Raw genomic sequence first — 25,830 nt, 5'->3', positions numbered from 1 at the left:
TAAGAACCACCAAAAGATAAATACAAATTATTCCTAAATACCAGTGATGGACTCCACACTCTGTATTTAACGTGGCAAAAATATTTTCTCATTTCCCTAGAACAGAATAGGACTCACAGAGAGAATCACCAAAAGCGATGTCTCTCTACTACTCACCCATTTCAGCTTCTTACAACCCCGTTTTGAAAGCATCTGGGTGAAGAAGAGATTAGCCTGACATTTTCCTATAGCAGTTCAATGTCTACTGTGGAGAAATATGCTTTTTTCTCATGCTTCTTTCCCAACCTCCCAGCTGACGGCCTACTGAGCTAGTTGGTTTCATGGTGCTAATTAATCTTCTCCCATTTCAATCACAGATATATCACTGCAGAACAACTAAAAACCAGGAAATGCTTTTTCTCTTATCTCTTTTCCATTTGAGCAATTGCTGCCACAGAACTGATGTGACACAAAGTGCAACAGATGGGACAATCCCTATTATGTTGTGGTGTCATCTATAGAAAATGAGCAAGCCAATGTCCTGGGGAAGGAATCCAGTGAGTTGGAATCACCAAAATGGTAAAGTGGATTCTCACACCAAACCTAATAATTAAGACTTTTGACTGCCTTTTGTACAGGCTGTCTATATTCTGTCTGTCGTTCCTACCAAAATATCCCACCCCACAGGCAAAATCACTCTATTAGGTTTTTTGTAGCAGTGGCAAAAAGGGTAGAGAAGACACAGACATCAGAAAACAAACCATCAACAAATAAAGACTGTATGCATCAGTCCTACACCCCTCTAATAGGTATCTACCATGTCTGCAAGGAACAGGTAATAAACTGGTATAAGTCAGCAGAAATCCAATTTCTCAGCAGATACTAAGAATTTCCTCTTCAGCAGTGCTGAGCATCTGCAATTCCTGCAGAAAGCATTGGCTGCTGCAGGCATTCAGTGTTTGCCATGCTCAGAAGTCAGGTTCCCTCCTTTCAAGTGGTTTGGTTTGTATGGGTTTTTTTCATTATGCTTAATAATAACGCTGAGATAAATAGCTCAATGGGGTAAAATATGGCACCCATCAACAATTCATATAAAAGAGTTATATCTAAATAAAGAAGGCAAGTATTTGGAAAGAGACTGCAGCAATATGAAGATGTATTTCTTCCAAATACATAGCATAACAATGGAAACAAAGCGCACCCAATATTTTATTTCAGCTTAGATGAAAAACCTCATATAAAGCACTGTTGATTGTATTTCCTATTCTGCTCATTATATTCACCATTCCAGAGAGTTATTGTTTAAATTGCAGAAACTCTAGAACACTTGAATATGTCTTACACCAAAATAAGCTGGCATCACAAATCTTACAGACACATGCAACACCTGAAAAAGTCCTTCTTCCCACTTAACAAGCTGTACTTCTTTTTTTCTCACTCCTTCCTAAAAAGCATAGAGATTTCCAAAACAACAGCAATGATGTATGGGCAGATAAAACTTCAGATATAACGCTCTGGACACTGTTATGCTACAAAGGTATGTCCTAACTTTTCTACACTTCTAGACTCATGAGCTAATCTGTACCATCTGGAAAATACTACTGTAAATACTGCATCTAAAAATCTATCTTTCTAGGAAATTAAAAGATCCCAATTGCCATGTATAGCAATTTACCTGAGCAGGTTACTAGTGCTTTTGAAATATTCTTATGATTTCCACTGCCAGTGAAAGAGCTCTGTTTCCTTCTTGACTTTGGAAAACTGCCCAAGTGGCATTGGAAAAGGCTGCTCAGGGAAGTGGTGGAATCACTGCCAACACTCCCTGGAAGTGTTCAAAAGGTGTGTGAATGTGGCATTTGGGGACATGGCCTAGTGGTGAACATGGTGGTGCTAAGATAATGGTGATCTTGATGATCTTAGAGGTCTTTTCCAACCTTAAAGATTCTATGATTCTATGACTCTGGGCAAAATCCAGTATTTTAGTTTCCAGAGTAGCCAACTTCACTTTTTTCCCCACTTAAGTACTGAATTCATACAAAAGTTCAAAATCAATAATAAAACACCAAGGTAGTGTAACAAGCTAAAACCAATATCGAACTTTAAAGAACAGTAGGTAAGCTAGAGAGAAACAGAAATAAAAGACTCTCCTTACTTGTCCAATACTCAGAAGAGGGAGAAAAGCCTTCAATTTTTCCTCTCAGACAGACCCTGAGAGTTCCTAAAGCTATATACTCTTGTTAAAGAGTAACAACACTTAGAAACAGAAAATTACAAAGAAGCCATTAGCTGAGAACAGACCAAGCACAAATAGCACAAAAAGTACACTAAGCATTTCAGTACGTAATGACAAAATATAAAGAACATTTAAATCTCTACAAGCAGAATCCTGGTGCAGAACAGGTATTTCTTTAATGCCTTTCCTTATTTTACAAGAATCAGAAAATGGGTTCACTATTGCTGATTTAAGAGAACAGGTTACATGAGGGAACAATTATGCAAATTGGATTTAACACATGTGCAGGAGCAGGAGGACACAAGCAATCCTCAAAAGAGGGGCCTTTTCCCCCGTGATTAATTTTTATAAGATTGCAAAACCAAATCCTCTGCAGCATATGCACCCCAAAGCACTACTTACTTGTCACATTTTGTTTTAGGCTGTCATTGCCATGGTTCATGTGTCTCTCACACTAACAAGATGACGGAAATTGAGGACGGGTATGATAAGAATAATACGGTTCTTCCCAACTGTGCCTTCTGTCGTTTGGCTATTCTCTGTAGCCTAATTCATATTCTGATCAGAGAAGTGGTAGCTGAAAATCAGGGGTTTTTTATTAACACATGTACTTCAAAAGGTGCTCCTGTTCACGCATACACACATACACAGATTGTTCTCCCCAGCCCTCATTTCCCAGGGACACTCCACAGCTGAGCTGCAATGTCTAATCATACTGCAGAAGATGACTGTAGGGGTTTAGGCATGATTTTAAAGATCACTTTATCAAAAGCTCTTTGAAAGGTATATTTTTTGCGTGTAAAACATTGGCACAAATGTTAAAAGAGCTAACAAGTAAACCATGTATGACAAACCCTATCTTTTTATCCAACACTGGAAAAAAGAATTAGAACTTGTTTCCTACTGGGTTTGACATCTCTTTTGTTTGCTTGTTTTTCCCCTTTGTATTTCTGTGGTTGTGTGTGCATACCAACACATACCTGTACCTTTGAAGACACATACTTGCATAGTGTGTGCTTAGGCACGTCTTAAACAGAAGTTTATTCTTACATCAAATGCGTAACATATACTCACAAAGATGTATTAAACCCTGCTAAAGGCATGCGGATATTCAGACTGTGATAATTACCTAGGACTGCCAGCCAGAAACCAGGGTCCCAGTAGGCAGATGGAGCACAGAACAGTAACTCCTGTCCTGAAGAACTTTCCACCCTAGGGTAGTTTGGAGAAGACATGCAGAGGCAGGAGGTACAAGAGAACTACAACTGTAAAGAGCATGGAAAACAGAAATATTGAGTAGGGAAAATTGAGTCAGTTCTCAGGTCAAGGCTAAAGCCTAAAGTCAAAATTGTTGTGCCATCCTCCTAATCAGAATTCTGTTATTCACAGTGTAATTAAACCAATATTGAAAAAAAATATTAGCAAGTGTGTAAGGGTTACCCATCTTACCAGCTACATACTTTTGTAGACAATATGACTGAAAGCTCTGAACATCTGTGGATTTCCTGTCAAAACCGCCAGCAGCTGGTTCTAGCTTCACATAACCAATATGAAATCTATTGTTATTTTAGATTTCCAGGTTTACTCCTTCACCTAATACTAATTTAATGTGGGTTTCAGTATATTTATCACTGCTTGAAATTGCTCCATGGCTTATTTAAGCACTATGTATCACCATTATACTTCATCATTTGGGATGCAACAAAGACTGGTTGATATATTCAGCAATGGAATTACTCATTTCTGAGCTATTTGTTCTGAAGAGCTTCAACCAGTCAAATTGCAAATATATGAGGCTTAGAGATCAGAGCAAACCACAGTAACACATGCTTTTTGAAGCTTATTGCAGTTTTTGCTAAGTAATCATTTAGATAGTATCAGGTGTACTTTGACTGGGTTGCATTGGCTTTTGCCTACAAAAAAAAAGACATCAGCAGTAAAATGATTCTACTGACGGGAACAGCAGCAGCATTCATAACTGGAAATTCATCTACCTCATGTTGAAGTGAGCTCAAAATGCAGTCAAGGCTACAGTAGCTTCTTTTTCCTTAAAAAACAAATTGGAAGGAAGTCTCTAGTGGTCTGCTCTCAATTGCTGGGAATGTCCTTCACTCATATTGATGGCACACCTGGGTATACCACATTCTCTCCGTATTCACCCCTCAACCTTTATACTGCCTCCAAAAACAAAAGTGCTGTCTCTTCAATTGTGCTGAGGGCATGAAGTAACACTGAGAAGTGGATCAGGGCACTGATATGGCTTTTAGGAACTGCAGAGGAAAAAGGATTCCCTGAGTCACCTCACAGTGTAGCCACAAAAGCAGCTTCTGTGGTACCTCTTGAACACCAAAGCAAAACAGTATATGGGAACATGGGTACATGGGAAAGAAAAAAAATTATGCTTCTCATCCTGATACTGTGAGAACCAAGGCTATGGGAACAACTGGTAGAGAGTAGTCACAAACCCACAAAAATCCTTCAAACAAAGAAAAGTTTCAACTGCTGTCTCTGGACCTGCAGTCAAAAGAGAGGACATCTTCCAGGTGGACACACTGGTATTTCACATTGCTAGCTTTCAAAAACCTCCATGGCATTTGCTCAGCTTGTTAGTAAAGCCCTGGACCTCCCACATAACGGAAAATTTGAGGAAATACATAATTACATCTAGGTTTTAGAATTACTTGCCTTGTCATAAAAATTCTTCTGCTGACTAAAGTGTGTGTTAGCACAGACAACTGAAAGTAAGGATGAAATATTTTTGCTCTTTGTACATATATTTACATATATACATATACTCCACCCACTCTAAACAAATTCCAACTGGGACAGTTGGCACAGAGCAGAAACAAAGCAGAAAACGAAGCAGAAAGCTCCTAACATCCAGAAAGAACAGCTCAACCAGTTATTTTGCTTAAAGTCACCACCACCTAGACCAAATCTATTATTGGGATAAGTTAACAGAGGTGAACAAGAGAGCTTTCAAATATTCTAAGACTGTAAAAACAACATAGAAATACTTTCTGTATTTTCAAGGAACATAGGTGAAAGAGAGGAAGACTGCAGCATTTGCTAACAAACATCATAGGCTTCTCTGTACATCTGACTATTACCAAGGTGGCTGCTAAATGTATGCCATGGATTTACCCTTTGGTACTCCAGCAGACAACAGATAGAGATAGTACATAAGATAAATATCACTAACTAATCTAAGCACAAAGGGCTATTGACATTTTTTTATTTATTCATTTTATTTACTTAGAAAAGTACAAGCAGAAAGGAATTAAACAATTGCTGATTTGTTCAGATTCAGTGGGAGGCTATCAGTGAAATTAGACTGTAGTGGGTAGGTGGAGGGATGGAAACAGGGTATGCAAGAAAACCTGCATCACTGGTATTAGCTCAAAGGGCAGCAGCTAGTTTGTTGGAAACTGCATCCCTTCTCAGCAGTTGTTTTTACTGAGAGTAATATGCTCTCAGGAACATGGTGTGACTCATGGGGTGGTCCTGTGCAGGGCCAGGAGCTGAACTTTGATGATTCATGTAGGTCCCTTCCAGCTCAGGATATTCTGTGATTCTGTGAATATCATCTCAGTGCAGCCCTACTCAAGGGGCTGGGTTCTGACACACTAAATGTTTCGCAAATCCAGAACCAAAATTTGAAGTCCCCCACTCTCATCTCAAAACTGATGATAATACTTTAAAGTAAAAAATTGCTTTGATGGCTTGTGGTCATAATTTTTGTGGTCACTCATACTTTTTGATCATTCAAAAGGAGATCAATAGTAGATGTGTACAGTACAAAACTCAGGAAGATTTTCTGATTATCTAGAAAAAGACTTCTGCATCAGTCCCAACAGGTTTTTTTTCCTCAAATCTACTCTCCTTTCCTGTGTCTTTCTCCCCTTTTCACCCCACCCCCCACAACTTGCTTAAACTTAACTTTAAACCAGAATTTTTCATATTGCCCCAATGCCTGAAGTACAGCACTTTTCTCTTCTACCTTCCTCTCACTTTGTCTTATATCAGTGGTTTGTTTTTTCTTGTATTTAGTTTCATGTGTCTGTCCATCCTGTCTCCACATTCCGAACCCCTATTTTCTTCTTTCCTTACTGTGTTTTCAGCCAACTTTCTTTAGTTGAGAATGGGAACTTAAGGCCTGTTTACTCTCTAGATGTTTGCTTGTTGACTTTCTTTACCCAAGTGTTGATCAATAAAACTGGCTTAGAACAAAGATGTTGCAACCAAAGTTTGTGGTTTCGTCAGATTAAACTCTTCTTGCTTATAACAGTCATTTTGAAAGTTTCCACTGCTTCAGCCCTGCAAGGTGCTGATCGCTCTCAGCTGGATCCCAGAAAGTATGGAGATCTCTGACCTGAAACTATTTAGGCATTTAGGTTATATTTGATGGAGCACAGGAACTATCCCATTGATTTAAATAGGACTACTTGCAAGTTTAAAGCTCAGCATGTGCTTCAGTACTTTGCCTGACTGGGGCCAGAGGGCTCAGGTTCCCAGAGCTTCAATACCAGCACTGCCTACAAATGACACAAGATAGAACATCCTGATGAGAAGATGATCAAGTGATTTTTAATCCAATTGTGCAGCTTTGCAGCATCTCTGCAATGAAGAAGGTGGTTTTGCTTGCTTTCCATGCATATCCAACACTAAAAAGAGAGTTTCATGATGTTCTGTAGAGCATAAAAAACCTGAGATGATATACAGCACTGGGAGGTTTTATTGACATTCATTTAAGAAGATCTACGTAAGTCACTCTTAGAATTTCAACCTTCACAAAGTCATACCAATAAAATGTTTATGCTACACCACCATCTATCTACTCTCTGTTGTACCTCCACATGCACACACACACATTATATATCTTCAATTACGGTAAAACTAATTAGACAATAAATCATAGTTCAGGCTATACCTCGTTTGTTCAGATATCCAAGTTAAATTTACATACTAATGGTTGTGTATTTGCCTTTAATAGATGCACTGTTAGAAAGTAAACATAATAAATGAATAACCATTTTAGCATTGAGTTACCTAATCTTGATGAAAAATATCTGAAAATATAGCAACCAGTGAATTTATTTACTTTTTATTGGGAAATAAAGCTAATCACAGTATAAGGAGATAAATATAAATTATATGGAGTAGCATACTAATGATGGATCAGACAGACCCACCCTGTGCAGTGAACGTAATAAGATCAAACTGGTTGAAATGGATGGCATAGACATCAGATGCTCTCCTTCTCAAGCATGGAATAAAGGATATACACTAAGATGGTTTAATTTGCAAAAGTTTCCCCTTGGATCTGACAGTCCATTTTATTTTCAGCATCTTCTAAAATTTCAGGACAAGCTCTATGTCTCCCAGCAACAATTAGGTATGTGCACAGGAAAGATGCACAGGGATGATGACTGTCTCAGAGAACCGAAAAGTGCACAGTAAGGTAGAAAAGTTGGACTGTCTAATGCTGTGAATAAGAGGGCTCACATATACAGCAAATTGTCAGACTGGGCTACTGGATAAATCCTTTGTCATTAGAATAGGACTTTAATTCCTATGGCACACTGAGCAAGGAGCAAGGAATGCCCAGCCTTTGCTATCATGCACAGGAGAAAGAGGAGCCCGCTTTGACTTACTTTCCGGTATAATGAATTGCTTCTTTCCACACAACTACATCTTTCTGATGTCTGATTTTTCTCATCTCTGCTAACCTCGACTGTTGACTTTTCAAATCAGAGAGACTCTCCTAGATTAGGGCCACATACACCATTCTGGCTGCAGCTGCGCAGAAGGTGAGCAGTGTCAATTCAAGTTGTTTGTAAATTTTCCTCACTCCACTGACAAAAATTACTAGTCCCTCAGGTCTCCCAGCAGAGCTGCTCCAGAAGCTTTAGTTAGATTCTGACACCATTAGAATGATCCTGGTTAGAAAGTCTATTATTTTGAGTATGAAGGAACTGAGTTTGGAGAGACAAAATGTGCCAGGAGATATAAGGAAGGAGCATCCTCTGAAGATAATGAAGGGGGGAGAGGGGGTAAAAAGCAGGTGGTGCTAAGCTCACTGCAGATATTGCACAAATGAGGAAAAGAAGACGACACCGACTCCCATAATCTTAGAGGGGGAGTCTGTAGTTTTACTAGGAATCTGATCCAGACTCCCTCTGTACCACTGCCTCCCTCACAACAGCCATAAACATGACTCTGCTTGACCTCAGGCCAGACCACAAGGCTCATCTGCAATAGAAATAAGTAACTTTAAAACAACAGCAGCCACAGACACCAGCATCAAATGGAAGTGACTTCTATTTTTTGTAAGAATGCTGGCTCAGGATGAACCAGAAAGTGATTACATGGAACAATGCTCAGAGCCCTGACAAACACAGATGTAGCACAGTGTACTTAGATTGGAACCAAGCCATTTGTTTTATTACATTATGCCTTGCAGGTTCTTAGTCCTTCCTGCCCTGTCCATCCTCAGCCTTTCATTTCACAGCCTGAGCAGAAGCCCTACACAAGTGATTGAAGGCAAGTTACCAGCCTCTGATCCCCCACACTGCTGTGACTTGTGTCAGATTACAGCTAGAGCAATTTGCTAATCCAAATCCATGCAATAATCTGATCTGTGGGGAGAAGCCCTCTAACACCGCTGTGCTGAGTGGCCACATTGGTACAAGCACTGTCAGCTTTTCCCAGCAGCTTTTTGACCTACTGAAGCCTGCATACATATACTGAGCAACTGATGACACAGGGAAAAGCCTGACACATTCAGGCTGTTAAAGGACACAAAATATGTACTTTTAAGTCCCAAGAAAATACTCCAATTAAATTCAGTTTTTGAGCGAGTATATTTAGCCCAGCTAAAGGTTACTGCTATGCAGTGTGGACTTCATGTATTTGAAGAATGCTTTAGTGAACAGAAAGAAAAGCATTTATGTTGGTGGATCATATTCATATTATAAGAAAGGGTGGAGACAGTACCCAAAGGTTGAGAGGTCTATCTTGGTTAAGCACATAAAGGATGGACATTTATCCAGACCTTCTGAGGCTACAGGATTAAATTTGTGTCATGAAAGGCTCTCAAAGCACCTGGTCTGTCTTCGTTCAGCTTAGTGAGGCTGAAAAGTACTGCATGGCTTTGCATGTAGAAAATCTGACACTTTTCAAATATCCATTGAGATTTCTTACAACATCAACGCTGGCAGACAGGCTAAAAGTTTTCTTTCAAATATGATATGAATAAACCATGTGATTAATTAATTATGACTCTTTAGAAAGTAGACAGGTGTAGAAGATCTGCTAACTTGGTTTTACAGCATATCTGAAAAATAACATAGAGGAGAAGAAAAAACTTGAGATCTTACAGTAGCACCACAGAGTATTTAATTGTATTTTCATTCGGAGGGTCATTAACCCTTTAAAAAACAATGCCAGTATGTACCAGAAGTATGTACAGTATTGAGCTTGAAAAAGCTCAGAGTAAGATACCAGACGAAAGCCAGACATAGACTTCCTTTTAAACAAAAACCCAAGCTTGCCTCTGGTTTCTTATATTCAGATATAGCATTGAAAAATGTATGCTAAGAATTGCAGAGAATTACTCTACCAAAACCAAAAATGAAACATCCAAGTCAGGTGTGTGCATGTAAGTATTAAAAGGGAAGGGGGGAGGGGAAAGAATAAAAATAAAATAAAAAATATTTTTTTAAAAAAATAAAAAGTCCATAAGAAGTTGTCAATACCAGAGCAAAAATCTGTTTCTAAAACACTGGCCATATCCTTTTCTTTAGAAGAGAGAAGGAAAATATTGAAAATAATTCATTTTTCCACCTCTGCTGCCCCACTCACATACCCCTCATTCTCCCAGTCTGTATACTTTTCACTGTCCTATTTCTTGGGATACGACAGCTGCCAACACACTAATGTGATAAAGCAGTAGGTAATGGCCTGGCAATATTACTCTAGTCTTTCCCTTTGATTCAAGTTAGAGCACACTGGCAGCTGACAATTTCTCTTCCTTGAAGTCCCCCACCTATTGCACCATACCTCCTGGTTCATGTTATTACTTCAAAATGTGTTTCAGCCAGCAAGCCTCAACTTCATGAGTCCCTACAACATCAGTTCTGGGTTGTGGAACTTTTCTCCTTTTTCCAAGCTGAGCCAATGGCAGCTGAAACCAACACTGTTCAGCAACAAGAAATGCTTGAAGACCCACGAAGACCTTGTCACCACTCTTCTATCAATGACATAGATACCCAGAAAAACTATACAAACCCACCTGCTCCTGGTGACTCCTGCTCAGCTAATGCTACCAAACAGCATCAATTAAAAAAAAAAATATTTGCCTTTTAGCTTCCTAGAAAACATGTCCTTTCCTCTGAGCCTATCCACAGTAAGCTGTGCCTCTGGCATCTTCAGATTGACTCACTACACCTGACTTATCTGAAGCTGAACATGAAGATTATATGCAACTTAGAGAAATCAGACATGCAACTCCCTCTCAGAGATCAGATTGCAATCTATAAATCAAGCCACAACCTCAGGAGCAACGCCAGTGAGAAAGACAGGACCTGAAAAGGAGATTTGAACATTCCTTATCGAAAAGAACAAACATTCTGTAAGAGGTTAAGGAAACCTACAAGCAGATCTATGTTTAGGAACAGTGGCAAAAAACTGTCTTCTTTCTGTAAGTGATAATAAACTATAAGCTGAATACCCTAATGCCAGCTATCACCAAAGAAAAAAAAAAAACCCAACCAAAACCAACCAATCAAAAAAAATTCCCAAACTCTTACCCAAATCAAAAAACTGCAACCAAAAAAACCAAAACCCGCCCACCAAACCTAGCTCAAACACTATTTTGACTATACCAGAGAAGATGTGTGGGAATTGCCATGAATTAAAAAAAAAGGATGCTGCTACTGATTCAATGTAGAGACTAGTCAAACATCACCTAAGTGCTACACTGTTGATTTCCCCTTTTATATTTTCAGTTCTTAAAAGAACATAATCAAGCTGTTTACAAAGAAAGCAAGTAAAATGGTAAAAGGCAGCAGCAAAAAGTATTTTGCTGCTTTAGCACTTCAGACTTCACCAAGCATCTACAAAGCTACATCAGCTCAACTCTCTCAAAGACCAGCTGATGACACCTGACTTGAACCTTCCCATGCTGATGCTGAAGAGTATTATGAAAGTAGCAATTCCACTCAATACAGTTATGCCTGATTGCTTTGTAAATACAGAAAAGTAAGATGAAGTTGTTAACTACAAAATCACCTCAGTAGAGGAGTTACAAAACAAATACAAGCTCAGCCTGCACTCTCCCCACCAGTCACCTGGGGAAAAGAGCTGACATCTTGAAAATGGCGAGACACGTTCACAAAGCATTTTGCCAAAGTTTAACATTGCAAACTCACATTGACTTCAATGAATGTAGAGTGAAAACAATGGGAAAAAACTGTGAATGTGTTATGATCTTTGAATGATCTTCATCAGACACATATTTATAATGAAACAGAATTCTTGAGACACAATTCAAGAACATAATCAAATCAGACATAGGTCTTAATCAGTCCCTATTCTGGATATATTTAGAAGTTAAATATGTGCTTAAGCATTACTCATACCAGGGATGTTCACTGGGTATCAGCAGGAACTTACAATATTATCTGGTTGAAAAAAATGTTATCATCAAAAGCTGGATTTTATTGCAGTGTATCAGAGAATCGTGATAGCTGTAAAGCTGTTGCTTTAAAACCTAATTAGTTAATGGTACAGAATTTCAATTATGTGATATTCTCTAGGGATACACATACTTCTAACTGACAGTAAATTATTATCATATATTTGTTATTTTACCTGGAACTTTATTTTTTGCCAAATGTGAGGCCCAATAAATTGTTTCAAGAAGCGTTCGTCTTCACTCCAGAACAGTCGGATGTCAGGGATATCATACAGGATCATGGCCAGCCTCTCCAAACCCAAGCCAAATGCCCAGCCAATTTTATCCTGAGCACCAGCTGCAATACACAAACAAACAAGATAAAAATTCAAGAGCTTAAGTTCACAACATGGAAAATTACTGATAAAATGTTCGCCTAAGAGGAAAAAAAAAAAGGGGAAGTGACAAGACAGAAAATCCTACAGCTGCCAAATGAAAGATCTAAAGGCTACAGGACAGATTCTACTTCCATCAAAAACTGCAGCAAGACTGAGCACATCACTATGTCCAGGAACCAAAAGTTGTAATAAAGCAAAGCCACAGCCATGGTGTTTTGTATCCAAAGTTTCAGCCAGGCTTGAGAAATGCTACGTAACGCTATACACCACTTCCGTTTACTATCATTAGAGCTGAGCGTTTCCACACTTGACTGACTTGTGTTTAAAAAGAGACACATGAATTCCCTGTTCAGAATATTTTCCTTGGTCTCACAGACCAAGTCAAGCCTATGCAGCACTAACATCATTACCAGCATTTCAAAGGATCATAATTGCCTCTTTTGAGGCTTCTGGAAGAAACAGAGCAACGGGATGTGAGGCACTGTCGCATTAGCATTACACCTCCAACCAGGGAACTTCTGAGCTGCTGCTCCTGGGAAAAGCCACTGCTCTCACATACACAATTCTCTTTTATGCAGCACCAAATATGAAAAGATGAGCATATTTAATAAAGAAGAACTGTATGGATATTAATGATGCAACATTTCTTTCAGGAAAGTAAATATTCATACCTTCCTTCATTTACAGTGCAGGAGCACTGAGTCATTAAACAGGGATTTTTTCCACACCAGGAACCAACTCTATGTTTAGCCATCATCCTACTGATTTTGAAATAAGCTGGGAGCCCAGAAGCCCTGGCAAAGGCTCAGAGCTTTTAAAAACTTAAACAAATGCCTAAATAAATACACTTATGCTGAAAGGATGTGTGCATGTGTGACAGAACTGACTCGTCACCATCAGCACTGGTAGTGTGCTCCCGAGTCATCTTGCAGCTGTGCATCTAGACCAGGGCTACACCAGTCCCTCCCTGGCCAGTATTAATTTAAGTTAATTTTTTTGAAACCTTGAGCTTGGCAGCTTCCCCACCATCATGGAGGATGCTGGAAGTAGAAGTCTCCTTTCTGACCCCTGTCTCTGCTATCAGAAAGGAGACAGTTCCTGTTATTTGGGCACGGCTGACATCCTTATGTATGCTGTCATGTTCAATGTTGAGACTAAAACAAGCCCAAGTCCTGTTTAAACAGAGGCAGGCATAACAAGCTTGGGAAAAGAGACACACTCATCACTTCAATTCTATTAATTCACTTGAACCTGCCTATTTTTCTGGAAAAACAGGTCCTCAGCAGAACCTCTCTGAGTCTCACCTGCAGCCTCAGCAGTATTGCAATGCCACGGGAATTTAGTTAACTTTTTAAGAGTACTTCACAGAGGAGTCTAGGTATTTTGCCTTGTCCCTTCTTGTGTCCTCATAAAGCAAGATTTTGCACTTTCTGACCTTTGAAAGCAGACAGTTTGTCAACTGAATTGTGGAAGTCCTAAGAAACAGAGGACCAGGTGTGAACCGAAAAGGTATCTCGTGGCAGAGCTGCTCCAAACAATATGCTTATATCAAGCAATAGACTTTGAGCTATTACATGAAGAACTGCAAAGCTTGCTACTGTTGATTGAGTTATTTTTATAGAAGAAATAGTGATGCCACAGAATGTATTGAAATTTGTGTTTGGGTAGGATTTTGAGTTTTGATTTTAAGCATAAACCATAAACTGTTTCTTTTCCATGTTGAAAGTACTATTTCTCTCCATATACCCATATATTACAGTAATTACATTTTTATGGCTATGTAAAAAGGAAAGATAATTCATTGCAATCTTGTTGCATCCCCAAATTTCCAGCTTGCCTTTCCTAGATCATCGGCTCCTGCCTCAGTGACAAAACTATTCATTTCAGAAGTGCCAGACTTTCTCATAAAATGGGTATTTCTGTAGGCTGATTGACACAATCCATCCCCTTCTCCAGAGGTAAAGTAGAGCACCTGTAGCAATATCCATGAGGGTTCTGAATGGTCACTGCTTAATTTCAACAGAAGCATTAAACCTGAAACCTAAAGATGCCAGATTAAGCATCAGTGTTAATTAATTCACTGATGCTCATTTAAGTATACATGATGGTATACATTACTGGTAATTACTGGTAATCATACTGTATTATTACTGGTAGATCAGACAGGGGAAAAAAAAGAATGTGACAGAATATAAGCAGAACAATATTCTGATTAGCAGAGCTTTACACTTAAGACTTGTGCTTTTTTAATACTTTGATATAAGAATGGTTTTCATTGTAATATTTTTTCCCCTCACAATATATACCTAATTGATTTGTTATGTACTTTAGTTCTGCAATGAATGTTTTGATTTTATATTGGCAATTTCTTTTTTTTTTTTTTAAGAAGGACTGGCATACATCACAGGTCTTTGCACTTTGTACCAGACAAAAAAATTCTATCTGCTAGCAGTTCTGAGCATTGTCATCTGAGCCATGAATAAACACCTAGTCACCAAACTTGTCTTTTGGATGATCCTTGTACAGTTATCAGCCCTCAGACCACAAACTTCTCAAGTGTCCACAGTGAAAGCTGTGTCAGTGAAGAATTCCCTCTACTCAGACAGAGGGAGGGAAAAAAAAGAAAAGAAAAAGGAAAATTCAGATTATTAAAATTCCTCCTCAAATCAGCATTAGCACATCTCCACTGCACTATGAATCTTCAGTTATTTTGCCTCTGACCTCTTCTCCAACTTGCTATTCGTAAAGCTCCAAGTTAATGTAACATTGACTTAAAGCATCTGAAGAATGCTTAGGGGGCTCAACAAGACTAAAGCATGCTTGTAAACATATTCTTCACTGGAAATGACCAGGTGGCTTAGAAATTAAACATGTAGGTAATCATCCTGTTGAGTGAGAGAGCAACCCAAAGCTTTTCCCAGCACAAATACATGTTTAAATGCACTGAATTTTGGTAAGTATTATGCAAAGAAGTCAAGTGAATGTAAGTCAATATGATAGAAGGAATGAGCACAGAATAGCTTTAAATGTGGCAAAACCAGGCTGATGTTCTGATGAGACCCAGCCAAAGCAGCAGATTCCAGGAATCTGGTGGGGCAATCATAGAATGAGTGCTTGAAATAACACAGTCGAACAGATAAAGCCCTCCTTACGTACGAGCTTTCCCCAACTGGCCCTCAAAGGTTTGTACACTTCCAGGTTCCTGCTGCCACACGTGAAAAATCTGACTACCCACCAGAAGAAAATGGCTGGAAGCTTTGCTTGTCAGGTAGCCAAAGATGGAACAAGAAAGAATGAATTGGTTTGAGAGGTTTCCCACAGTAGGGGCTGAGACAGACCAAATCTGACCTCAGAAGGGTTGCATCATCACAGCCCTGTGTCACAGAGGAGCTCAAGAGTCCTCATCTTCTTTGGTAAGTCATATCTATTTGTCCTGGTCTTAAGCTTCGAGCCTAGGTGAATCAGTTTACATGTAAATGTAGACCAATTCAGCTGTTCTCCAAAAAGAAACGTTAAATGCAAGTTAAATTTGATCAGTCAGGATGGGAATCTTCCTAATTATTCACTAAGGCATATATAATGACCTGCCAGAATCTATGGATTATATCACCCAGAATCCTCAGAAACACCCACAGACAGAAACACTTCTCAAGGAGTGTGAGGCAAGACATTCTGCCCTGTACGACAATTTTAAGACATATTTTGCAACGTAGTATTAGGAACAGGTTGACAAAGCCCTTTTGGTTTACATTCCAGTCACACTTATTTTAATATCTATACTGGCTTTTATTTAAGAGTCTTCGCTACTTCTGTAAAACTGCCAATAAAGAAATCTTTCTTTCAATAGAGCCTAAATTGGGTCTTCAAATTGTTATACTCAGCAGTTACTGCAAAGTGAAAGAAATTAAATTTTGATCTTGGATTGAGGGAAAGTCAGGAGCACACAACAGCCTGCATACAAGGTGTTCTTCATAAAATGCACAAAAATTATTATACCCAAAGTGTGAGTAGCTGAAATCTGGGATGAGTTCCAGAAGCAAAGACCTTAATTTGATCTTCTTTCAGTCCAAACTATGACTGTTAATGGAGAAAATCCTGGAACTAAAATGGTGGGAAGAGGGGTGAACACATTCTCAAGGACACATAGACTACACATCGTGTTTTACAAAACAAATCAGAGCTTTAAACTGCATAGAAAGTAAATTATAGATATAAGGAACATGTGACTTGACACAAAACATCAGAAATTCTGGCAACAAATACCTATGCCCACATTCAAGCTCTATGTGACTAATGGACAGCTTATGAACAAGGTTTTGAAAAACAGCTTCTGCAAAATAAATATTTACTTATTGCTAGAGACTAGGAATGTGCATTCTACATGAGTGCCACAGCAATGAGGCAAACCATGTTTACTCATTCTAAAAATAAGCCATTTTAAATTATTTTCTATTTCATAACTCCTGTATTGTTGGGAGTCAAAGGTTTTACATAAAAAAAAGTAATACTAAGGCATCAGTCTAATAGAGAGGAGCTTCTGAAAGTGCAAAGTCAGATGGCTGGGGTGTTAAGCAACTGAGGCCAAAAAGCTTATCAGAGTTTCCTCTGATCTCCTCTCCTCATTGAAAGCAAAATTCAAAACTGTCATATTGTTCTCTTGTAACTCTGTTAAATTGATGAATTCAGGCTCCTGTGCGCAATTCAGTTTAAATTACATCCTAAAATGAGAACTTGGCTTTCAGACTATGCATACTAAGAAAGCCACTCCTCAAGAACTCAAGTAAAGAAGTAAACATTCAATTATGCCTATTCTGTGGAAAGAGAACTTATCTTTCTAAATCTCCTCTGTGGAATAATTTTCTAACAATAATCGTCACTTTGAGACTACAGCTATGTCTCCTGGGTCAGACTGATCTGTTCTGTTCTCTCCATTTGAAAACTAAGCAAAAGAATTTTAAAGGCTTTGAATAAGTTTTTAATAACTATGTTTATTTTTGTTCTATAACCAAAAGAGCTGCCTACATACTAAAGGAATAGCCTGTTTAAAAAATTTCTACCCAGGGAAGCCAACCACTGGATTCTACCTTCTTCCACTATATAATTATCATTCATTCTACCATTTTACCAGTATTTCACCAGGCCAAACAGCTGGGAGGAAAACATTTCTGATAGGGGAAATGGATGACCAGAGCAGAAGAGGACAGGAAAACTAGATCAGCAAGAAGAGGAAAGAGTGAACCAAAACAATAGCAAGGAAGAACTTCCCCTATTTTTTCCCACCTCAAAGTGATACTTTTAGTTTCCAATTCTTTTTATCTTCCTGCTTCCGAAGCTATGAATTTCTCAGTCCTCCTTCTTCGCTCCTTTCCATCTTTCTACCTTTGCCTGAGGCCATCTTGCCCATTCCCACAAGCCCTCCTAAATATTCAAACACAACAAAATCAGTGACAAAACCACCATTAAACAGAATCTTACTTAAACCCTTGGATATTTTTTCAGAGTTCATAACCATACACAGCAATAGCATTTACCATTCAACCTTTCAAATTATGTAAGATAAAGTATCCACTTAACTCCCAAGAGCAATACAAGACATCAGTCATTAACTATAAACACTTCTATGGTATATGGTCTTCCTTTTCTCTGTACTTCAGTCTACATAGCTGTTACAATGGCTTGTTTAGTTTGCAAGGTCTTTTCCTTTATCCCTGTCTCAAGACTGGACAATCTCCACAGATGACAGTGCAATTTGCTGTCCTAATTTATGTCAGAGCAAAAAATTAATTGACTCCTTGGGTCTATTAACCCTGGCTCTGCCTGCAGGTTCCAGTATTGCTCTTTTTGTTCTGTGTATGTAAAAGCAAACTCCAATTCCTCTCTTAATGTTTTGTTCATTCAGGTAAAGTTGGATTTTGAGGTTTTGAGTCTTTTAAAATCTTTTAATACTGTTAAATCTCCCTAGAAACTGGAACCATGTAGATTTGAAAAAAATAACAGCTATAAAGAAATACATGAGGGGCTGCTAGTTGGCAGAAAGACCACATCCACAGTATAATTCAGGAATTCAATTATGAATCTCATTTTTTCAGGGGTATAAGTACAGCTGGACAAATTCACTTCATATATATTTATTGCCCCCAGATGCAACTTTCCTGGCAAAATTTCACCAAAGTTGACTGTTTAGTGTCTTACAAAACTATCTTTCCCTCCAGAACAACTGACAGAGCAAGGCTCAAGAATGCAAAGACCATCACAACATGTTACAGTCTTCAAGAGATTAAGACATTCTCGAAAGATACAGAGGCAGCAGTTTATCTATCATAGCACAGGATGCTCTTAGCATCTGTTTGATATTCCTCTTCAAGAATCAGAACAGCCAGAACACCTGTAAATATATCAAAAGGTTAAAAAACACGTTCAGTTGATAGCAGCATGCTCTCACAGTTAATCTGAAAGCCTGACACTGCACAATAAATTCAACTTCTACAGGCAGGGACTGACATTTTGTGTTTCTACAGCACCTACCATAAAGAAGCCTTGGGCTTATGACTGGAGTTCCTTGGCTCTACAATATATAAAAATAATAGACAGATAAAATTTATTATTTAACTCTTCTGCCACAAGCTCATTCTAGGGAAGAAAGTCATGAAAAGCCTTATGATCATGTAGGCATAACTTGCCTTATAACTGGGGTTGGGATAATAGTCCTTCCTTTCCTACTATGGTTTAGGTAAGACACATAATAAATGTGAAGCATTGAATTTCAAAATCTCTCTGTCAATAGCTCTTCAGCATTCTGATGGTTAAGCTATAAGAAGATTTCAAAGTGAAGTGCAGCATATATACGCTATGAACTCCAACAGAATCCCACTACAGTGTTTTGTAACAGTTCTGGCAAGGTCCCAGGTACATACAATTTATTTATTTTTTAAAAATTACAACCTAAATGTATTCTCATATAGCATGGGCTGGAAAAATTTTTTCATAAGCATTACCCTCAATTTTCCTTTCTTCTTACTAGAGGAACTACTCCATCAGCCCTGTGCTACAATAACTCAAAGGACATTTCTTACTTTTGCTCAGGAAGGGTTCTTCAAAGCATGACTCTCTTCACAACCCATGCCTACGTATTGATCTCCCATCTGAAAAAATTAAACCATTGCACATTCCTGGACAAAATCTTTTCCACCACTAGGTCTTATGCTATTAAAGACATGGACAAGATTTAAATATATATTTATAGACACTACCAAACAGGATCTGCAGATAATGTCACAAAGTGACCCTCTCACATTTCTCTTATTGCTCCTAAATATAGTGCTTCCAGTTGGCATTTGTCTACCTGGACACCAGCAAATACCTTTATCTGCATCTATAACACAGCTACGGATGCTCAACTACAAAAATGTAGTCTGCTGGTACATTTTGTACACAAGGCATGCATAAAACGGGAATTATATAGCTGTAGCACTAACAGACACCTCAAGAGACTCAGTTCTGTGCCTCAGGAAAAGACATAGTGAGCCATGACCTGCTCTTCTGTCTGGGCCTAAAATCTCCTCCATTTCCACTCTCACGCTCATGTTCCAAGGAACACTAAGATGAGAAAAACCTGAACTTACAAATCAGTTTCTTTAGCTTCTAGAGCACTGCTTGACTTCTGTGTGGCCACAACCCTTTGAACTGCATCACCAAGGAAAGAACTTGAGTTGTGCCTAATCCTACACCTGCTCAGTGGCACTGCTATGTCTAGAGCTCTTCTGGGACAGGAACTGAAGGGTTTTACTCTAGGCAAAAGAGTTCTCACTCCTACTCCATTCATGTTTTGAAGTCAAACCTGCTCTTTTACAACTTGATGGCTATTAATGTATTCTTGAATTTGGGGAGGCTTCCGCAAGAAAACACTGAGAAGCATAATTCTGGGGGATACTGTTGGCTACTTCACTGCTACACATTGTTAAGAATCTGGTCTAAAACAGATCCTTCAGTTCTACTGTAAATGTGGAGAAAATATCACAAATAATTATTCACTCTATAATAAGAAATGTACAGACAAACACTTACTTTTAGACATGTAAATCAGATTAGATGAATGTGACCCCATGCATCCATTTCAACTTCAAGTTTTATCATGAAACAAACATCACTGTATAATTACAAGGAAGATAACAAAAATCTTTCATCTCAGAGCAATCACCTCGTGCTAATCTCTTTAGGATTTCTTTCTCTGATTTCTTTTAATTAGTTTCCTCATTTCTAGCAAATTCTTTCATGATTTTGGAATTCAGATGACACAAATACAATGGAAATTATGTTTTGAGTACTCTCGTCCTTATTTCCCTCCTGCTGCCTATAGCCACTTCTTAAAAAAATCTATATGTAATTTATTTCAAGTCATTCATCTGTAATACTACAGGACCATCATACCTAATACAGACAGGCCTCCATGCTCTTTTTACTTATGAGTAGAACATTTAAGTTAATAATTATTTTTCTGAAATACAACCATTCCTTAAGAAGTGACAAATTGTATTACAATTTGGCATTAAGTGCTTGATTGAGTTTCACACAATGCAGTACTACCAGCTTCTACAATGTTGAGTTGGAAGAAATGTAATATTGTGAAGTCCCATCTAAACCACATAAGAAAAGTTTAGGAAAACACATAAGGAAAGGTTTTGCTTGAAGTCCTTGAAATAATTTGCTGAAGCACCTTAGCTGTACATTTTGCAGAAGCTTCTTGTTCACTCTTGCCATGCTGCTGACAAGGCATGTAAAAGATGATGGAAATAGATACACAAGCAATAAAATACACAAATGAAGTAGATTATGCTCTGCAGTTCTTTCTAGCAAAACGGCATGACTACAACAACCCTACAGCACAAGTTTTGCAGCAAGAAGTTGGTTCTGCCGGTATGAAGAACATCTACAGCACGCCTACAGCAGCCGACCTCTCCCCTACACAGGTTGTGTGTTCTATCACACTAGGTGTTACATTCAGTTACTGATACACTGAAGATGTCCAGCTGGTGATCTACACATATATACACATTAGTATCCCACAGACAATCTCTCCACGTATTGCTGGAGCTACAGCCTTAGAGTAGAAATAGACCACTAACAGCCAGAAACGAAGGCAACGTTCACTGCAAAAGGATGGGCTGCAGGATAGCCCTGTAACTACTCTCTGCCTAGGTATATATACTGTATATAGCAGTTCACACCACTATACAGAGACCAAAAGCACAAAACAGAACAGCTTTATTTACCTTTGAAGGAGGACAGATTTTCCTTAGAAAAGATTCCAAGAAGGCAAAGACTGCCACATAAAGCACACAATCATCCACAGCTGCTTGAAAAAAATCCCCATATTTCTCCCACTATGTTCATATAAATTCTCAATTATATCTAATATTTTGTATATGTAATAGAGGTATATACAGACAGAATTACTCTAAAAAACTTGTAATTGTATTACACAGATGACTCATAAGAATGTGATGATATACAACAGAATACTTCCATTTTTCAGTTTTCAATTTAAAACAAACAGAAAATGGGCCACAAAAGTGAGCCTTAACACAGAAGTTGGCGTTTCAATGACACATTCAGACATTCTGAAATGCTAGAATTAAGATTGCCTGAGGAACACTAAGATGCTTTCATCTTAGCAATACATTATGATGCTGTCTTCAATGAGACAAACAAGTATTAATCTTTCCACGAAACTTTGCTCTGTTCAGCACACAGAAGAGACAATGGTTAATGATCCCTGCTTGCATTCGTTGCATTGCTGAACATGTACCCCAAGTGCCTTTTGCACTGAGCAATATTCAAGCAGAGCTCTGAAGACACATTCTTTCTTTTATGAGCTTCCCAGTGAAGTATTCAGTTCCATAATATTTTAATGCTTGCAAAATATTAAAGACTTTTTTTCTTCTTCTTCTGCATGTCTTTGTGATTTGGGGAAGTATTACTGCCTCCTGTATTGCACCTGGAACTTGAGCACAGAGACTTAAGATCAAAAGCATCTATTAATTTTGCTCCAAATCTGAAATACTTGGGGCCTGTTGTTGCTGAGCACCAAGCATGACATGGGGTTTAGTATGTTCAAAGAACAACTCCCTACTACTACAGCTACAGTTGTGAGCACTCAACTCTTCTGCAAATCAGATCCCATGGTCTCAAGTCAGGCACTGGGACAGCAAAGAGCTCACAGTGAGCGGCCACATGCAAAAAGTTTGAGTTCAGAGATGCTGCTACACTCAACATTTTTGGTCAGGAAGGAAGAGAAGGTAGATCAGTATTTAAGTGCACAGACTGTTCTTGCCTGCTGTCATTAAAGGCAACCATTTCCTGCTTTCCAACTACTGCCTTAGTGAGGCAGACACTTGCATGAGTGGAACCCTACACCTCACAGTTCAAATTCATCCACAGACGAATGATCATCCTGGAAACTGAATCGCATAGTGGTCCTTCACAGGAGAAGAAGTAAACTTAGCTATGTCCTTTGCTTCCTAAACCTTCCTAGTGCTCCTCCATCCAACAGGGGTTCCTCCCAGGATGAAGGTTTCTCTTTCTGTCTTGCTAGGACACAGCACGAAGGTTTAAAGAGAGCGAGCCTCCTGCGTCCTGGGAAGGTGCTGAGGGATGCCTACAGCCCTGGACTGAACTGCAGAGAGCCTGACTCAGCCATGCCCACCTCATGGTGAGCACTGGACGAGTTCAGCTGACAGCAAACCCATGGTACCAGAGAGCCTGCACTAACTGCAAGTTTTTGGAGGAAGCCAGAGCTAAACAAACTCCTTTGGATGAAGGTGTCTGACCCCCTTCACTCAAGTAGTGCTCTATCACAGGCCCAACCTCTGAGAAAGGGAGTACTATTTACTGAACACAGACATCTTGTATGCCTTTTTCTTCCCCTCCCAAAACAACAGTCTCCTTCAATGAGCAGTCAAACCTGGAAATAAGGTGGGCTAAAGATGTAATTAGACTTGACTAGAAGTTGACTCAAAACTAGAGCACTATATAATCTGATGCCCACAACAGGAAAAAAACCAAAATACACAGACCTCCGTAAAATATGGAAAAGTTCCTTCCTCACCAAAAATCACCTCGTTCCATGCACAGGGCAGAGGCACAGAAGACAGACCACTGCCTTGTTGGGGATAGAGATATGTGCTCAAGTGTGTCTGTTTCCTCAACGGGAAAGATCCGACCATCACTCAGTGAGTTTTGTATCTTCCTCATGGACTATATGAATGGAAATATTCTGATAAACATACAACCTAAATAAAGGATACTGCTTTGATTATATTGCATTATAATTTAATGCTAAAATATTTAAATGAATTATCAGAGATTATTCATTTGCTTTTCTTTCTGGAGTAGTGAATATATTCAGAAAAATAAATTCTCTTGCTCAGTTGAAGAACTGCAATTTAAACATCCTATTAAAGAGATTCTCTTCTCAAAAAAAAGTTTTTATTTGTCTAACTAATATTTCTTTTTCATAGTTATGAATCTGTTGCTATGCACTGAACTTAATTTTGGAAAGGTAGAGCTGCTGACATCTAAAGAAATGAATGATAAAAGAAATGTTAGACCCCCTAATTCTATAATTCCTATGTAATGAAAATTAATGAAATACTACTTTCCACTGGGAATTTTTTAAAGTGCTAGATAATGGGGCTGCTGTGCTTTTAAGATTTATTCTCATTATGAAATTGTGTCTTTTATAGCTATCAGAAATATAATTAAAAAAGAATCTTCCTACAAAATAAACCTACAGATAGTTTTTAAAAATATCTTGTTTCTTTACAGTTTGAAAATTGACAGCAATTGCTATAGAAACTCATAACTGGTCTGGTAATTTTTGCCCTTCACTCATGTAGAGAAGTCCATCTTGAATATCAGTCCCACTTGTCAATAGAGGAGAATCTGAAATAAATTAACATTTAGTTTTACAGGACAGATACTAATTGGGTTGTTATTTTGTCACTGTGTAAATTTTCAGTGACCTTTCCAAAAAAGAAATAACAAGTCAATAGAAACTGTTTCTTCTTGACTTTCTCCACCCCCATTTTAATTTTTTTTTTTTAACAGCCATCTGGAGTTTCTTAATCCCTTTCCAGATACACACAGTCTCATTTTTTATAATTTTTTCTTTTTTAATGTAGAAAGAATATGCAAGGTGGTTTTGTTCTTTTTTTACTTTGCATTTTACTTTAATGCAGGTTTCCTAAGTTTTTATCTCAACTACCATATCCCACCACAGAAACGTGGTGGGATGACTCTCATGACTGGAGTGCTACCATGGGTGGCTACAGGCTCTTCAGAAGGGACAGGCAGGGTAGGAGAGGTGGAGGGGCAGCTCTCTATATGTTAGAGAGTCTCTTGACTCTGTAGAAGTTGAAGTCAGCAACAATAAGGTTGAGTGCCTGTGGATCAGAATCAGGGGAAAGGCCAACAAGGCTGATATCCTGGTGGGAGTCTGTTACAGACCACCCAACCAGGATGATGAGGGTGATGAATTATTCTACAAACAGCTGGTGGATGTCTCAAAATCACCAGTCCTTGTTCTCGTGGGTGACTTTAACCTGCCGGATGTCTGCTGGGAACTCCACACAGTGGAGCAGAGGCAGTCTAGGAGATTCCTAGAGCGTATAGAGGATAATTTCCTGCTCCAGCTGGTAAATGAGCCTACCAGGGATGGAGCCCTGCTAGACCTGCTGTTCACAAACAGAGAGAGGCTGGTGGGAGATGTGGTGGTCGGTGGACATCTGGGACACAGTGATCATGAAATAACAGAGTTTTCAATACTCAGGGATGCAAGGAGGGCCGTCAATAAAACCTCTAGGTTGGACTTCTAGAGGGCAGATTTTGGCCTATTCAGAAGATTGGTTCACAGTGTACCCTGGAAAACAGCCCTTGGAAACAAAGGGGTCCAGGAGGGACGTACTTCAAGAAGCAAGTTTTGAAAGCACAGGAGCAGGCTGTCCCACTGTGCCAAAAGGCGAGCAGGCAGGGAAGATGACCGGTCTGGCTGAACAGGGAGATTTTGAAAGAAATTAGGGTAAAGAAGAGAGCTTATCGATTATGGAAAAAAGGGCTGGCTACTCAGGAAGAGTTCAGGAATATAGTTAGGTCATGCAGAAAGAAAATTAGAGGGATGAAGGCACAACTTGAACTGAATCTCTCCACCTCTGTGAAGGATAACAAAAAGTCCTTCTACAGATATATCAACAGCAAAAGAAGGGGCAAGGAAAACCTCCATTCTTTATTGGATATGGGTGGGAATATAGTTATCAAAGATGAGGAAAAGGCTGAGGTATTTAACACCTTCTTTGTCTCAGTTTTCAACAGTAAGACAGGTTGTCCTGAGGACAGCTGGCTTCTGGAGCTTGTAGAAAGAGACAGGAATCTGAACAGCTCCCCTGTAATCCAGGAGGAAACAGTGACCTACTGAGCTGCTTGGATCCCTGCAAGTCTATGGGACCAGATGGGATCCATCCTAGGGTGATGAGGGAGCTGGTGGAAGAGCT

At 38.9% G+C, this 25,830-nt stretch overlaps 1 protein-coding gene across 4 annotated transcripts in view; it reads right to left on the bottom strand.

The window, feature by feature from the left end:
• The window catches only part of FARS2 (phenylalanyl-tRNA synthetase 2, mitochondrial), a 237,463-nt gene that overhangs the window by 86,288 nt on the left and 125,345 nt on the right, over nt 1-25,830 (bottom strand). For all 4 annotated transcript variants that reach the window (XM_029961409.1, XM_029961410.1, XM_018076885.2 and 1 more), the window contains one exon: nt 12,086-12,246. In XM_029961409.1, coding sequence (XP_029817269.1) covers nt 12,086-12,246 — 161 coding nt within the window. The remainder of the gene's footprint in view (nt 1-12,085; nt 12,247-25,830) is intronic.

This window comes from Manacus vitellinus, unplaced genomic scaffold (genome assembly GCF_001715985.3).
Source record: "Manacus vitellinus isolate BGI_N305 unplaced genomic scaffold, ASM171598v3 scaffold_33_pilon, whole genome shotgun sequence".
Taxonomy (NCBI): Eukaryota; Metazoa; Chordata; class Aves; order Passeriformes; family Pipridae; genus Manacus; species Manacus vitellinus.
The sequence above is the reverse complement of the archived record's forward strand: the minus strand, read 5'-3'. Positions and strand labels throughout refer to the sequence as shown.